At 47.2% G+C, this 15,832-nt stretch overlaps 2 protein-coding genes across 12 annotated transcripts in view; one reads left to right on the plus strand and one right to left on the minus strand.

Moving 5' to 3' along the window:
* Positions 1-2,086, minus strand: part of KIF9 (kinesin family member 9) — a 50,591-nt gene extending 48,505 nt beyond the window's left edge. For 2 of the 9 annotated variants that reach the window (XR_004280064.1, XR_004280065.1), the window contains exons 1-2: positions 1,328-2,086; positions 528-745 (exon numbers count right to left, since the gene is read on the minus strand). Coding sequence is in view for 5 of the 9 variants with exons in the window: in XM_032317980.1 (XP_032173871.1) it covers positions 528-564 (37 nt within the window). In the remaining 4 variants the exon portion in view is untranslated. Of the gene's footprint in view, positions 1-9; positions 335-527; positions 770-1,273; positions 1,293-1,327 lie in introns of those variants that run through there. The other 7 variants (XM_032318017.1, XM_032317980.1, XM_032318000.1 and 4 more) reach the window with 7 other exon arrangements.
* Positions 2,087-2,198: 112 nt separating this feature from the next.
* Positions 2,199-15,832, plus strand: part of KLHL18 (kelch like family member 18) — a 54,253-nt gene continuing 40,619 nt past the window's right edge. Inside the window, exons 1-2 of one of the 3 annotated variants that reach the window (XM_032318066.1) lie at positions 2,282-2,367; positions 8,578-8,682. Coding sequence is in view for 2 of the 3 variants with exons in the window: in XM_032318076.1 (XP_032173967.1) it covers positions 2,239-2,367 (129 nt within the window). In the remaining variant the exon portion in view is untranslated. Of the gene's footprint in view, positions 2,368-8,577; positions 8,683-15,832 lie in introns of all 3 variants that reach the window. The other 2 variants (XM_032318076.1, XM_032318059.1) reach the window with 2 other exon arrangements.

The following is a 15,832-nucleotide window of genomic DNA, read 5'->3' on the forward strand; positions in this document are numbered from 1 at the left end:
CAAACTTACCCTCAGTTTCTAAAGCTCTGGGAACCACTGCTCACACCAGTCTGAGGGCCTGGCCTCCGGCCCTGGGTGCCCTCTGAATGGAACCAGCGCAGGTGGCAGGTGCCCAGGCCTCTCTCCTGGAAGCCCCCACCCACCCAGCACAAGAACAGCACAGGAAAGCCCAAGCATGCCCTCCCCTCAGAGTGGGGCATGCAACTTGCACATGCACATGCCCATGCAGTCCCCCTATCTTCCCAAGGCCCACCCCACACTCACATCCACAGCTCCAAGTATGTCAGGAGCTATATCCACCTGAGGCAAGCCTTCTCTATTTTATTTAAGATCTTATTTTTTTAAGTAATCTCTACACCCAACATGGGGCTTGAACTCCCAGCCCCAAGATCAAGAGTTGCATGTTCTAAGGACTGAGCCAGCCAGCATCCCCCCACCCCCTTCTGTCTTAACCCATCCTGTAAGGCTGCTGACCAGCAGACACTCAACTCCCAGACATTTGAGACCCCATGCCATCTTGCACTTACTGAAATAATGCTTGTTACCATTCTTACGCCGCATCATTTGAGTGGGTTTCCGGTCCCAAATTAAATTACAAGTTGCTTGAGGGACAGAACTGTGCTTTAATCTCTTTTGAATCCCCCCTCAAAGTCCAGAACAGTGCCCAGCACAGAGCAGGAACTGGAGAAATGGTGGTTGGTAGTGATGGTCATGGCTGGAAGTCAGAGGACGGCTGAATCTCCACCTGTGGGTTCATCTTCCGTCACTACTGAGAGAGTCCCAAGGGGCATATGTCACTCCCCCTCCCACACCACCTTCAATCCCTGAGCCCACAGCCTTTCCAGGACACTTAGTTTCCAGGCACCACTTGCAAGAAGCCATATTCAGCCCCTCACCATGCCCTCTCTTTTAGCAGTGTCTCCCCCCTCCCCCCTCCCCCGCCACCCCAGTACCTTGTGGGGAAAGTGTCTCTCTCATGGGCACCACCCTTAGATAGTTCTGGTGTAAATAAGTGAACCTCTGAGTGGTCACCAGGAGACCTCTCTGAAAGGCACGTGGTTTCCTTACTTGTTTTAAGGGTTTAAGGGTGGAAATGAACAGAATTGTTACCAAGCACTGCTGAAGGCTGGATAAAAGGAGAGGGAGCGTCTGCTGGGACGAGTCCCTAGCTTCCAGCGCTCCTGCCCAGACCAGGCGCTCTCAATACGGAACCCTCATAGTTGTCAGATTGGCGGCAGCATCTGAACCCCAAAACAACAGGGTCCAAACGCACCCGGCCTCAATTCCAGGCAGATCGGGCCTCCTCCCTTTTCCTCATCCAACATACCAGACCCCTGCGTGGAGTGTGGGTGGCAGTTGGCCTTGGGGCCATTCCTGTCCCTCTCTGGAGCGGTTTCCTCATCTGTAAAGCGAGCGGGTCGACCTGGAGATCCCGAAGCCCCCTCCAGTTCGAAAACTGACGAATACAGAAGGGCCCAGAAGACCTCTGGTCCCCCACTTCGCGCCCTCTCAACCTCGGCAGCGACGCAGAACCCTCGTGGGGCCAGGGAACGTTAGATTCGAAGACCCTAAGCCGGAGCCAGCTCGAAAGGGCGCCCACGATGCCGCGACCCCTCCTCCGCTCGGGTTTCACAGATCAGCGAGCTAAGCCTGGGGACTCCCGGGTGGAGAGGTCTTCGGATCCCGGTCGCTGCCAGCCGCCTCAGCGTACACTCCCCTCTCCAGCCTGCTTCTCCCCACCCGGGCGGCGCGTGAATCCGTTCACTGCCCCGGAGGCAGTGGTCCTCCCGCCGCCCGACCGCTGCAGGTGCAGCGACTGCAAGCCGAATCTCGCCGCCGCAGAACTGTGTACATAGCCGCCATGGCAACGGATCGTTTCCGCAGATTCCGGAAGTACCAAGGTAGTGGCGGAAATGAAGTCCGCGGCCCTGGGTCGAGCTACGATATAGGTCAGGGCCGAATCGGAAAGACGGGAGATGGGACCGGCTAATCTAGGAAGACTGAGGCAGCTGCAGGCGTGAAAGCACGGTAGGGAAAGCGAGGGAACGAAGACTAGGCTTGCACCAGGAAACGGGGCAGCCGGGCTTCCGGCGCGGAGCGCCCTGAGACTACGGCGGCCGGGCAGGCCCTTCTGTTCCAGCCCTGCGCTCCCGGCGGCGGTTCGCGCGCGCCCTCGCTCCGCCCCGTTGAGTATCGAGCCGGCCGGCCAGGCCTGCGCAGTCGCGGCGGCCGGGGAAGATGGTGGAGGACGGCGCGGAGGAGCTGGAGGATCTGGTGCACTTCTCCGTGTCCGAGTTGCCTAGTCGCGGCTACGGCGTCATGGAGGAGATCCGGCGGCAAGGAAAGCTGTGCGACGTGACGCTCAAGGTACCGAAGACTGGGCAGCGTGAGGCTGAGGGATAAGGAACCGAGTGGGAAGGAAAGAGGGGCGGAGGGTAGGGAAAGAGAGGAGGTCTAGTGGGCAGAGTGGTAGGACAGGGAGATTGGAGAGAGACCGAGTAGGGGAGAGAGGGGTGCGGAGTGGGAGAGAGGAATTGGGGCTGAGTGGGGAGACGGACAGGGACAGCCCCTCAGCCCTTAGAAGGACAGGCGGGGAGGTGTGTGGCTGAGGCCCTCGGGGTGGGAGACATTGGGGTACTCGCCTCGCTTTTCTGTCACACAGACGGGAGAAAATGAACTTGCAACCCCTCTGGAGAGGAGGGGGCGGTGGCCGCCTCTACATTCTGATGGGCACCCTCTCTTGTCACCGTAGACATTTCTTGGTGGTCCTCGAAGTTAGCTGTGCCGTTGTAAGGCGCAGCCTTCTCCTTAGTAGTCATTGCTTGTCCTTGATTGTTAGATCAGAGCTTTTAAAATCGGATCTGGACACCTTTTGAAGTGGGCATCTACTCTGTTCCTCACTGAAAGGTGCACCATCTCTACTACCTCCACAAAGGTCTCGGAGGATGGACTGGGTCCGCGTGGGGGAGAGGGATCCCTTAACCACCTGTTCCCTACTGGCATCCTGGACCCAAGAGCCAGACTTCCTCCCGTGCTTTGTATCCATTCCTGCTGGAGAGGCACGCACCGCTGCTCCTTGGCCTAACCCTCTGAGCCCTCTGGAGCCCTCCACGTGGGAATGTGCTGCTGTGAACTGTGCTCCCTGTTGGGCTTTGGCTGAAAGGCTCTCAGCATCTCTGCGGGATCCCATGAAATATATATACACACATGCAGAGATCTTTTCACCCTGCTTATTTTCTACAGAATTAAGGAAACTTTTCTTCTTCCCATAGTTGAGTCAGACCTCTGGAGACAGGAGAGTAGAATGGTTAAGAGTGTGGAGATAGAAGGATTTGGATTAAAATCCTAGTGGTAACCTTGGGCAAGTTTCTTAATCCCTCTAAGCTTCAGTTTTCCAAATGTAAAAACCAGGATGATTCCTAATTCTCAGTATTAGTGTGAGGATTCAGTGAGAAAATGTGTAGTATTCTTTGCATGATGCCTCGCTTAAGGAGGTTGGTTTTCCAGGAGCGGGGGTGAAGTGGCCTCAAGAGGGAAAAGGATCTTCGGTGGGGAGCCAAGGGGTTTGAGAAAAATGAACTGGACTAAAGGAGGCTGAGGAAGTAAATATAAACAGGAGATTTTTGTCCATGGTGATTACATGGTAGAAGATGTCAAGGCTACTAGAGGTTTGTAAGCAGAAGAATGATCTGGTCATGGCAGTAACACTTGGGGTGAGTAGAGACTGGTGAAAAGCAGTAATGGGGAGAATTTTGGGGTTAAGAGTTAGGCTGTAAGGAAGAGGCAGGGAAAGTTTGTGAGACAAAGAGAAGCAAAAGGGTATGATAGAGGGGAATGGTTACAGATATTGCTACATAAATTGAAGCACTGCCTTTTGCCTCTGCATTTCATGCAAATACAGAATATAACAACCTTTAGCATAACAATGCCTGAAGGATTTTTTTCCATTACTATGCTTTTTGTTCATTCAAAGGGACAAGAAAATTATTAGAGGTAGTTCCAACCGAGATTGTTGGTCTCTCTCTCTCTCTCTCTCTCTCTTTCTCTCAGGATAGAGTCTTTCCTGAAACTTCTAATGTTTCCAGACTGTCTCCCAAATAAATAGGTACTGAAAAGTCAGTTGGACCTTTTCGCTGTGGGATGGAATTTATTGACTAGTGGGCCTCCTTGCAGGGCAGTGCTTCTCAAGCTTTGCCAAGTATTAGAATCACCTGGTGGCCTGTTCACACACTGGTTGTTGGACCTCATCCGGGAATTTTTTATTCAGTACATCTGGCATGGGCCTGAGAATTTACATTTCTGACAAATTCCCCAGTGATGCTACTCCTGCCCTGGGGCCACATCCTTAGAGCCAAAACTGTAGGGTGATGGGCCTCCCCTTTTCCATGTAGTATGTTCAGAGCCCATGGACCTTCATTCAGGCTTCTGCCTAAGTGGAATAAGTTGGCTGTTCCCATTCTAGGAACCTTATGATGGGAGGGTACTGGGGGCTCTTGCCTCTGTATGCAGACTTTCACTTAATCCCTGAATGGTGCCACTTCTTTGTCTTTAGTGGTTGGTTCCCTGGTTGCCCAAGTCTGGAGTCTCTGGTTCATCCTGTCCAGATGATAAACCTCCAGTCTTCTGCTGGGGTGGTGACCACTCCTGTCTGATTTCAGCCTCCCTTATGCTCACACCTACAGAGGAAACCTGAGTCTCCAGCAGTCGAGGTTTGGAAGGGACTCCGAAGTGACTTGCCATGTGCAGTGCTCATTGTTCTGCATAGAAGTCAGTCACTACTCACCTTCCAAAGTTTGGTGATATATTTGATCTGCTCTCTTCCAGCTGCTTTTTCCTTGGGAGCTTTGCTGTTCCCAAATTGTCAGTCGGAGAAATGGTATAGCACAGACTCAAGCCAGACTGCCTGGGTTAGAATCCTGGCTCTGCCACCTATTAGCTGTGGAAACTTAGGCAAGTTCCTTAAACACTAGGGACTCAGTTCCTTCATCTGTAAAATGGGCGTCATCACCTACCTAATAAGAGTGTTAGGGATTCCATTAGTTAATGGACTTAAAACAATCATGTAGTAAATGTTCAGTCGCAGCAGATATTTATGAATAATGACATAATTATGAATAATAATGGTGGGGTTTCTAGAGAGAAAAGAAATAAATGGGTATGTTCAACCTGCCATTTTGAATTTGTTTAGCTTCTGATGAATTTTGGGTGATTTTATCTAAACATAACATTCATTGTCTTAAGAGTATGCAGACCGCTGCTCTGCTCTAGTAGCCTACATTTTACAGATGAGGACCCAAGCCCAAAGGAAGGGACTTGTTCAAAATCACAGCTTGAGATAGGCAGAGCTAGGACTAGAGACTGGACTCCTGGTCACTGTTCTCCTGGCCAAATGTCCTTCCTGCTCTCCTGTTGCATCTTCTATCACTGGCAGTGATGGAACTGAATTCCAGCTGCTACCTGAATTAATTTACCCCAGGTCAGTTGTACTCACTGTTAACAACAGGTCATCTTTTCTATCTTGTTGAGCTTTAGGGAGTGTCTGAAAGTTAGCGTTAGCTGGTATGATGTATTCTCAAAATTCACTGCCAACTCTCAAGCCTTACTTAATTTTGTTTTTGGAAATATTTGAAATTTGAATTCCTTGGGCACCTTTTGGATAATTAAGAAGAGGCAGAACAGAGAGGGTAATAATACTAGATTTTAAAAATCATATTCTATGTCTATGTTGACATGTTTTTTAAAAAACTGAAAACGGGGCACCTGGGTGGCTCAATTGGTTAAGCAACTGCCTTCGGCTTAGGTCATGATCCCGGAGTCCCAGAATCGGAGTCCTGAATCAGGCTCCCAGCTCCACAGGGAGTCTACTTCTCCCTCTGACCTTCCCCCATCTCATGCTCTCTCTCACTGTCCCTCTTTCAAATAAATAAAGAAAAATCTTTAAAAAAAACCCTGAAAATGATGAGCCCTCTCCCCAGAAAGATGCACATACTTAACATACATGCAAAATTTTGTGTTCAAGCTTAAGAGCAATTCCCCTGAGGCCCGTTTCTGGCTCATGGGTTATGAATCCAGCTGAGTATCTTTTTCCTATCAGAAAAAGCCCATGGTCCGTCTACATGACAAATAATTTTCTCTTAAAGGTTAGGAGGGTAGCAGTGCAAGACTTCTGGGCAACCTATAACATCGGGCTTTGTCTGGGCAGAGAGGTTTGCTTCCACCTCGGTCCCCATCCCCTCTTCCCATCAGCCTGTATCCTTTCCTTTCTTCTGGGCTGCCAGTTGCCCAATGCTCAGGCCTCATTTGTCAGGTTCACTGGGGTCCTGTGAGTTAGGCAGACTCCCCAGATTCAGTGAATATTCACAATTTGTTATTCATTAATAAGATCTAGACCCACCTCTTGAACATTTTTCTGATCTCCCCTCACCTCACATTCTCCTTTTTCTTATTTGTGAGAGCAGAAGAGGGTCACCAAACCTGCATATTATTCACTGATCCATAACCTTAGGAGAGAAGCTTCCTTCTCTCTCATTGCTCAATTGCTCTTTCTCTCTCTGTTCTGCAGCCACTAATGAACTTCACCAATAAGCTGGCATTGGTCTTCTAGCATTTTCCCAAGGCCCCTGCTAAGGTTTTGAACCCAGATCTGATAATTTGTCCTCCAGAAAGAAATGCCTTTTCCATGGGTAAAAGGCATAGTATTAGAAATTCATTTTCCTTTGACCCACTAAATCCAGGTACACAATTCTCATTGAGACTGGCTTCAAGAGCCACACATTTGAGTCTGGAATCTTGCCTCATTTCCTCTCACACTGATTTGGTGATGAAAGAGTTTGGAAAAGGCTATCAGGAAGTGAAGTAAGGACTTGTTGATACATGCCATTTTGATGTTCTGTGTGGTATAGTGAGTTACACAAGTTTAATTATAGAGTGGGAGAATCCTACGAAAAGAAGCCATAGAGGTCCTCTATCAAAGCCATTCATTTTAGAGATTAAAAAACCCTGAGGCTTAGAGATATTAAGGGATTGCCCAAGGGACAAAGCTTTATTATCTGGGATCCAGCCTAGCTGTTGGTCGAAGGAATGCTTTTGCATCCTCTTCCCATTACTCACCTGCCCTCCTGATGTTAGGAAGAAGAGCAGGGAACACACACCATCTGCAGGGTCATTTTCAAGCACGGAGGACAGCGATGTCTGTGTCCTGATGCACCACCGTTACTCTGTTTCAGGAGAGAGGAAAGATGCAGGCTTTATCAGCTAGTCTTTTGCACATTTGAATTCTGGACTCTCTTGATTTTGAAATGGCACCACATTGGAAAACTTATGCTTCTGAGTATTGTTCATTTCTGGTGTTTTCTACTGACTTTCCCCAAGCATTTGTGTTCATTTCCAGCCTTGCCTTTTCTTAGTGAACAAACAGAACCGAGCAGAAGGATATGCTCCTGGAGAGCAGAGGTGCACTTAGGTATGAATGTATGTTTCTCGAAAAGTCGGTTTTGCTTTCTTCCTCAAGTTATGTTGTAGTTCATGCTGTTACATTTGGACGCCAGTCAGAGGAGGAGAGAGCTTGCCGCTGCCTGATGTGTGGGTAGGGAAAGGGAGCTGGAGGCATCCTGGAAAATCAGTTACCACTGAAGCAGCATTTAGGGAGTTCACTCTGAGGCTTCTGCGTAAATTTAAGAAGCCTGTGTTTGGGGATGCTTCTCACAGCGGGCGGTTCCTTTACAGTTTTGTACAGGAGACTCCATTGTTTGCCTCTTGGCCACACCTGGTTCAGCTTAGAGGCGGGTTGACGGCAGATGAGATCACATTTTTCTAAAGGTGTGTCCTTAGCCCCTTCTAAATTTCAAGCCTGGAGTCACCCATCCGACTTTGGATTTGTGGAGTGTTGGCATTGCTGTCGCCTCTTTGTTCTAGAGCCAGCCGGTTTCCCCAGCTTAGGAAGGCCTCTTCCACACGAACAGCTGACCTCTTCAGCACTTGTCTCCAGCTGGGGAGAAGAGAGTGAACCAAGATGTGTGAACCAGGAGTTGGCAAGCATTTTCTGTAAAGAGCCAGATAGTAAATATTTTAGGATTTGTGGGTCATACAGATTCAGTTGCAACTGCTCAACTCTGATGTCGTGGCACCCAAGCAGCCGTACAGAACACATACATGAATGGGTTTGGCTCTGTCCCATTAAAACTTGATCTACGAAAACAGGTAGAGGCCAAACCCGTTGGCTGTGGCTGGCGGACTCCTGTTGTATAGAAATATGCCTCTGGCAAATTTAAGGCCTTGGAAGTAGGTTACACTTGCCTTATGGCCCTGGTATACACTTCTGTCATTCCCATACAGCATCTAGCAGGCGGAAGCATCTCTTATTAAAGAGTGCAGATGAACCAGAAGTGAAGATCTCTTTCCAGCTCACTGCTGGTGATCACGGGACTGTCCTGGTTGGTGACTGTGAATAACTGACATAGGAGAAGTTACTGGTAAATTTTGCATCTCATCTTTGAAAGTCTTGTAGCTCTGCTAGAGCTTGAAGCAGACTGTTTCCGAAGCATTAACTAAAGACACCATGCTCCCTTTCTGTCTCAGTTGAAGCTGAGGATGCTTAGCTGCTTGCAGAATGGCAGGCCAGAGGAGACCGTGTTGGCTCCTGTGTTCCAGTGGACCTGACCGGCTGTGTTCAGGGCCGTGAAGGTAAGGGCCAGAGTTGGGGCTTCTGGCAGGCAAAGTAGATAGTTTACCAGTGGTCCAGTACATCTGGGCAGAGTGTGCTGCATATCTGATCAGAACACAAAAATGCTTTTCAAAAAAACAACCTCAAGATTAGATATTTGTATATATTCATAGCAGAATTGCTCACAATAGCCAAAAGATGGAAGTAACACAAGGTGTACCAACAGTTAACTGGATAAACAAAATGTACTCCATTTTGTTGAAAGGCATACAGTAGAATATTATGCAGCCTTAAAAATGAAAGAAATTCGGGGTGCCCAGCTGGCTTAGTCGGTAGAGAGGCACTGGCCTTGATCTCAGAATCGTGAGTACAAACCACACATTGGGTGTGGAGCCTACTTGATTAAAAAAAAAAAAAAGAAAGAAAGAAAGAAAGAAATTCTGACACCTGCTCCAACGTGGGTGAACCTTAAAGACTTTATGCTGAGTGAAGTAAGTCTGTCATAAAGGGACACTCTATGATTCCACTTAAAGGAAGTAACCAGAGTACACAAAGAGAGTAGAATGGCGGTTACTCAGAGACGGGGAGCTGGAGGGAATGGAGAGTTAGTGTTTAATGGGGACAGGGTTTTAGTTTGGGAAGATGAAAAAGTTCTGGAGACAGATGGTCGGGATGGTCGCACAACAGCGTGAATGTACTTAATATTGCCAAACTGTATGCTGAAAAATGGGTAAAATGGTAAATTTTGTTATGTGTATGTTACCACAATTTTTTTAAAAAGCTGGTAAGCTCAAGATGGGCAAGTGGGATTGCTTATAGTGCTGTGATTGCAGAGACCCTGAAAGCAGGAGCTCACTCTCTGTCCAAACCCACTGATGAGAAACACGGGACACTAAGGAATAACCTTCCCTGTTCTTTCACTTTCATAGTGTGCTGCCTCAGCTCTCGGGAGCCAGATTTTATCAGCTCAGCCCTGTAGCTGCTCTTCCAATGGTCACTTAAAAGGAATCGATTTCTAGGAGAGACATATTTAAATGACATATGCGTGTTGTAAGCTTATTTTTTCTGTGCCAATTAGTAAAGTCTAAGTGTCCCATAACCTTGACAGAGCTGTCCTGAGGACCAGTGAAACATACTAGACTGACCTGTCTTCCAAGTAAAGGTTTGTTGGCATGGTCTCTAAATTACAAATGGCTTTTACATCTATGTTTGTCTTGTTTATTTTGCTCCTAAATACTAGACCTACATTTCATTTGTCCTGTTGATCCTTATGCTAATTAATATCTCAAATGAAGGCTCTTTCCCTCCTAAACCATCGCCGCTTTTGTTGATTTTGTGCCTGGATGACATACGGTCCATATAGGCAGGATTGAAACTCTGGAATCAGCTTTAGCTCATCCTGTCTCTTTCCTGTGTATTTTGTGTCATTTATCACAATGACAATGACATAATTATTTTCTGGAGTTCGTGAAGAGAGCACAGGATTTCACCTGGACTTTTCCTAGGAGACATGGTGCTAATGGCCAGAGCTAGAGAGACCAGTTGTGGCTTGTTCTTGAAGTCACTTCTGTTTGCACCACAGAGAGAATCAGAGGTGAGAGATTTGTCAGGCCAGCAGGAAGTAGACCTGGGCTGCTCAGCTCTTGGTGGTTTAAAAGATGCTCATACTCATGTTGGGGATAACTTGTCTTCTTTCCCCTGTCCGTAGGCTATCCCTTTAAGTGAGCATGGCTTCTGGAGAGAGCCGCTGGGCTGTGGGAGTGCCGGAGCAGCAGGTGTGGGCTGGTTTTCGGAAGGATTAAAGGAAAGGCTGCTGATTTAACTGCATCTCTGATTATTCTAAGCTCCTCACAGAAATCGGTTACTGCGTCACTGCATCCGGGAGACAGACGTAAGAGAGAGTTTAAGCTTGTCCTGTTGGAGCTGACCGCGGCTCTTGGTTGACTTTTCTAGGACACCCGGTCCTGTTCTTGATATTCAGGATCCTCCCAACCCGGCCCCTCTTTCTTCTCCCCTAGTTGCCCACAGACTCCTCCAGATGGCTGTGTCTTCATGACCCGTGGTCTCCAACTCCTGAGCCCTGGCTCTCGCGTTCTCTGGCTTGGAGGTCGCTCACCTCTACCAGCAATCTTACCTGTGCTCCAAAACTGCTTTCATTTCCATTTTTTTCCTCAGGGGTAAAGAAATGGCCAGACACTCCTTCCTCTCTTCTGCTGAGGCACTTTGCATTGTGTCTGTTCAGCATTGTCTTGTGGTCACAAGCCACACACCTGTCTGCTTCTAGGAAGCACAGACCTGAGCCGCCATCTTTCTTTCGTGCTACCCTGTTACAGTGGGGTGTGGTGTGAAATCCCATCTCTTGAGGAATCTTCTCATGTCCCTCCCAGTGCACTCAATCCTTCCCTCTTCCTGTGGACCTTGACCCTTCGTTCCTTAGAGTATCGTTCCTTGAGTATCATACAGCCCATTTGGAATGCAGGCTCTCCGCCCCGCATCAGACCTATTGAACCACAATCTGGTGACTCTTGAACCCTCTGCTCTTGAAGATTTGAGAAGCATTGCCTTCACGCTTTGCACCTACTCCCCTTACCTTACTGAACAGTGTGGAAGTGCTTGCTTATTCACTCTTGCTGTCCAGATGTCGATCTCCTGCAGCCTGTGAAGCGTCCATTATCCGGCACAGTTCTTGGCGTGTTTTAGGTGCTCAAAAGTGTTTGCTGTGTTGCCCGAAAGGGCCCCTGGTATTATATTTGAGATGCTCCTTCAGTCAGCCTGTTAATGAAGTACATAACTGCTCAAAGCTTTGCTAGGTGCATGAGGCACCCTGCTGTGGAGTGGGCATCGGCCCCTATCTTTGGCATTTCCAGATCAATTGGTGGGGGAGATGGATGCCCATAATTAAATATGAGAGGCAGGGTCTGATCCATCCTGTAACCGTACAACTATTCCCAGAGGCCTAAGGGAACACCAAAGGAATGGAAGTCATTTCCAATTCATAGGATTTGTGATGGTTTCACCGAGAGGATGGTGTCTGATTGGTGCCCGGAAGGATGAATAGGACTTTGACAAACAGACACTGTGGGAGGAGGCATTCCTGGCTGGGGTAAGCCTGTTCTCGGGCCCAGGCGTGAAAGTGCACAGACAGGATGTTTCTTGAACAAGTAAGAGATTGAGATGGAAAGTGTGATTGGGGAGGTGGGTGAGTGTAGACTGAACTTGAATTCTTGTGATGTGGAGTCTAGACTGGTAAGGAATATCTGTAAATCACATGCTGCTGGTCTAGCTCATACGTGTGGTTTCTGTGGACTCTGCCCTCCTATCTCCCTCTCCCCTTTTATTCTACCTTGCGGGACATGGGCGGGAGGCAGGGGGTGCATTTGGGAAGGATGGGAAGGTCTGAATGTTTTAGCCGGCTCTTGACTGGCTTGGTATGAGACCATGGCCCACGTCTTTTTTTAGTCCTAGCTGGTCAGCCACTTCCTCTCTCACCCCCTTCCGGAGTCGCTTACCCAGCGGGGCCCCCTAAAAGCAGAGAGATCTAAAGCTCCATCAATAGAGGGTTTCACACAGTGTGCTTTAAAATGCCATCAAAACTCCACACTGAACCCAGTATGTTTTATTGTACTTGCTGTCTGGTTCTCAGCCCCATGGGTTTGTGAGATTAATCATTTATGCTTTTAGTGGAATGGACTAGCTTCCCTCTGCCCATGTTGTGGACTGTGGACAGGCCATCCAGCATTCAAGATGAAAGGACGCTCCACTTTCCTTATATGCCAGCTTGTTGGAAATGCACCTGAACAAGGCTACCATGGTGTGGCTTGTTTATTTCTTCTGCTGTTGGGAATACACTGTCAGCCTGGATGCCAGGTCCTCCTCAAGTCGTCCCTAACCCTTACCATCTTTTTCTTGAGCCTCTTCAGCTAACCGAATTTCCAGATAATGTTAGATAGTCACCCTCTTGATGTGTCAGTGTCTTCTTCCCACCAGCTCAATCAGTCCCGAGCCAGAAGATCAAGGTTAAAAAGAAGAGATGAAACTCATCAGAAGTTTTATTATATATTTGTATCTCCGATGAAAGACTGAGAGCTATCCCTTAGATGAAATGGGTTCTAGGATTCATTAAGTACCCATGCAATGAAGCACTGTGTTAAGTACTTTATTTCTGTGGGGAAAACACACATTCTGGAGGGGGAGACCTTCTTTAGGGAAAACATAATTTATGCTATAATGTATGCTGGAGGCTTGTACCAGGCTCTACAGGATGGAGAGCAGACTGCCTGGGAGTCTGGGAGGTCCCTCAGAAGAGGGAGCATTTGAGCTGGATACTCATGAATGAGCAGAAAAATAAGGGATAAGGATCCAAGTAGAGGAAATAGGGTGATGTAGGGGAATTGCCAACAACTGAGAAGAAAGACATGGTGGCAGATGACGCTGGTTGGGGTAGATGGAAGCCAGTTTAGGATTTGACTCTGACTTGTAAGCAGTGGGGAGCCCAACAAAATGGGGACTGACATGACAGACTCAATTATATTTTGGGTTGATTCATTCAGAAATTTGACTCATTCAACAAATACTACGTGTTCATTGCTAGACTATCGCAGGAAACACACAAAGATTGCTCCATTGGTGGAACTCGTGTGTTAGTAAGATAATTAAGTCACGTCGGTCCGCCACCATTGACACTTGTCAAGGTTACATGTGACCTCCACATCCAGAAGACCTCCACAATATAGAACTATTCTGTACCCATGAAGATCTTCCCTGTGCTGCCCCTTTATAGTCACACCCATCCCCCTCCCACCCTCCATCCCTTGTCTCTGACCGCAACTAATTTGTTCTCCATCTCTCACTTCAAGAATGCTATATAAATGGAATTATAAAGTATGTGACCTTTCGAGATTGGCTTTCTGTACTCAGCAGAATGCCTTTGAGAGCATTCTCAGAGTTGTTAAATGTATTGATAGTTTTTTCCTTAATGTCTCCAACTAGTATGCTGGGATATGGATGTACCACATTTTGTTTAATCGTTTAAGACATTTAGGTTTCTTCCAGTCTGGGGCTACAAATAAGACTGCTATGAATATTCATTTATTTGATTTTGCATGAAGATAGGTTTTCATTTTCTCTGGGATAGATGCCCAAGAGCACAATTGCTGGGTCATCCAGTGAATTGATTTTTAGTTGTTTTTGTTTTTAAGATTTTATTTATTTATTTGAGAGAGAAAGCACGAGTGGGAGAGGCAGAGGGAGAGGAGGAGAGAGAGAATCTTTTTTTTTTTTACTTTTTTTTTTTTTTTTTTTTTTGACAGAGAAGAAGAGACATCTAGAGAGGGAATGCAAGTGGGGAGTGGGAGAGGGAGAAGCAGGCTTCCCGCTGAGCCAGGAGCCCGATGCGGGACTCGATCCCAGGACCCTGGACCATGACCTGAGCTGAAGGCAGATGCTTAACAACCGAGCCACTCAGGCGCCCCGGAGAGAGAGAATCTTAAGCGGACTCCATGCTGAGTGCAGAGCCCAACACAGGTCTCAATCCCACAACCATGGGATCCTGACTGAGCCGAAACCAAGAGTCAGAGACTTAACCGGCTGTGCCACCTAGGCACCCCTGATTTTTAGTTTTAGCAGACATTGCCAAACTGGTTTCCAGAATGGCTGTACCATTTTACATTCTTACCAGCATGTATGAATGCAATGGTTAATTTTATGGATCGAGTTGACTAGGCACTGGTTTCCAGTTGTTTGGTCAAACAACAGTCTAGATGTTGCTTGTGAAGGTGTTTTTAAGATGTGGTTAACATTTAAATTAGTATATTGAGGTTACCTTCCATAGGGCACCTGGGTGGCTCAGTGGGTTAAGCCTCTGCCTTCTGCTCGGGTCATGATCTCAGAGCCCTGGGATCGAGCCCCACATCCGGCTCTCTGCTCATTGGGGAGCCTGCTTCCTCCTCTCTCTCTCTGCCTGCCTCTCTGCCTACTTGGGATCTCTGTCTGTCAAATAAATAAATAAATAAATCTTTAGATTACCTTCCATAATGTGGTGGGCGTCATATAATTTTTGAAGGCCTCACCCCCCAAAATTGAGGTGTCCTGAAGAAACAATTCTTTGAAAATATAACAGGGACACCCTATCTAATTTTCCCACTTGGGGGGCCTGCCCTGCAGATTTCAGACTCTAAAATACAACATCAAATCTTACCTGAATCTCCATCTGTCAACCCACCCTGTAGATTTCAGACTTGCCAGCCACCATAATTGTGTGAGCCTATTCCTTAAAACCAGCCCCCGTCCCTCCTACCCTCCTTTCTCTCGCTCCCTCTCCATATGTGTACACACATACCACTTCCGTTTCTCGGGAGAACCCTGACTAATACAGTGTTCTACATCCTCACCAGCAACTGCTGTCGCTACTGTTTTTTCTATTTTAGCCATTTTGGCTACAACAGATTTGGCTACAAATAGCCATTTTCTGTTTGTAGCCAAATCTGTAGTGATATCTAATTAGGATTTTAAGTTGCATTTCCCTAATGGGTAGTAGTGTTGTTGAACATTGCATGTGTTTGTTATTTGCCATCTGGATATCCTTTCTAATGAAATGTCTTTTCCTGTCTTTTGCCCATTTTCTCATTGGATTGTTTTTCTTTGTTTACTATTGAATTTTCAGAGTTCTTTATATATTATGGATAGAAGTCCTTTGCCAGATGGACTCATATTTGGCAAATATGTCAAAAATATACTACTAACTAGTATCAAGTCCTGTTATTAAATAGTATTGTTTGCAAGTAATAATACAAATTTATAAGTATAATTTGCAAATAATGATACTTTTGTTTTTATTTCTTTTTTTTTTTAAGATTTATTTATTTGACAGAGATCACAAGTAGGCAGAGAGGCAGGAAGAGAGAGAGGGAAGCAGGCTCCCTGCTGAACAGAGAGCCTGATACAGGGCTTGATCCCAGGGCCCTGGGATCATGACCTGAGCTGAAGGCAGAAGCTTTAACCCACTGAACCACCCAGGTGCCCCATTTTTGTTTTTATTTCATCACACACCTCTCAGAGTGTGTATTGGGAGGATTTCTACAGTAGCCTGGCCTACCATTGTGATGAATCTGGGAATCTGCCGCCCATTCAGTTCTGGGGAAGCCTGTTCCTGCCATTCAGAAAGCATAGTCT

Source organism: Mustela erminea, chromosome 1, assembly GCF_009829155.1.
Source record: "Mustela erminea isolate mMusErm1 chromosome 1, mMusErm1.Pri, whole genome shotgun sequence".
Lineage (NCBI taxonomy): Eukaryota > Metazoa > Chordata > Mammalia > Carnivora > Mustelidae > Mustela > Mustela erminea.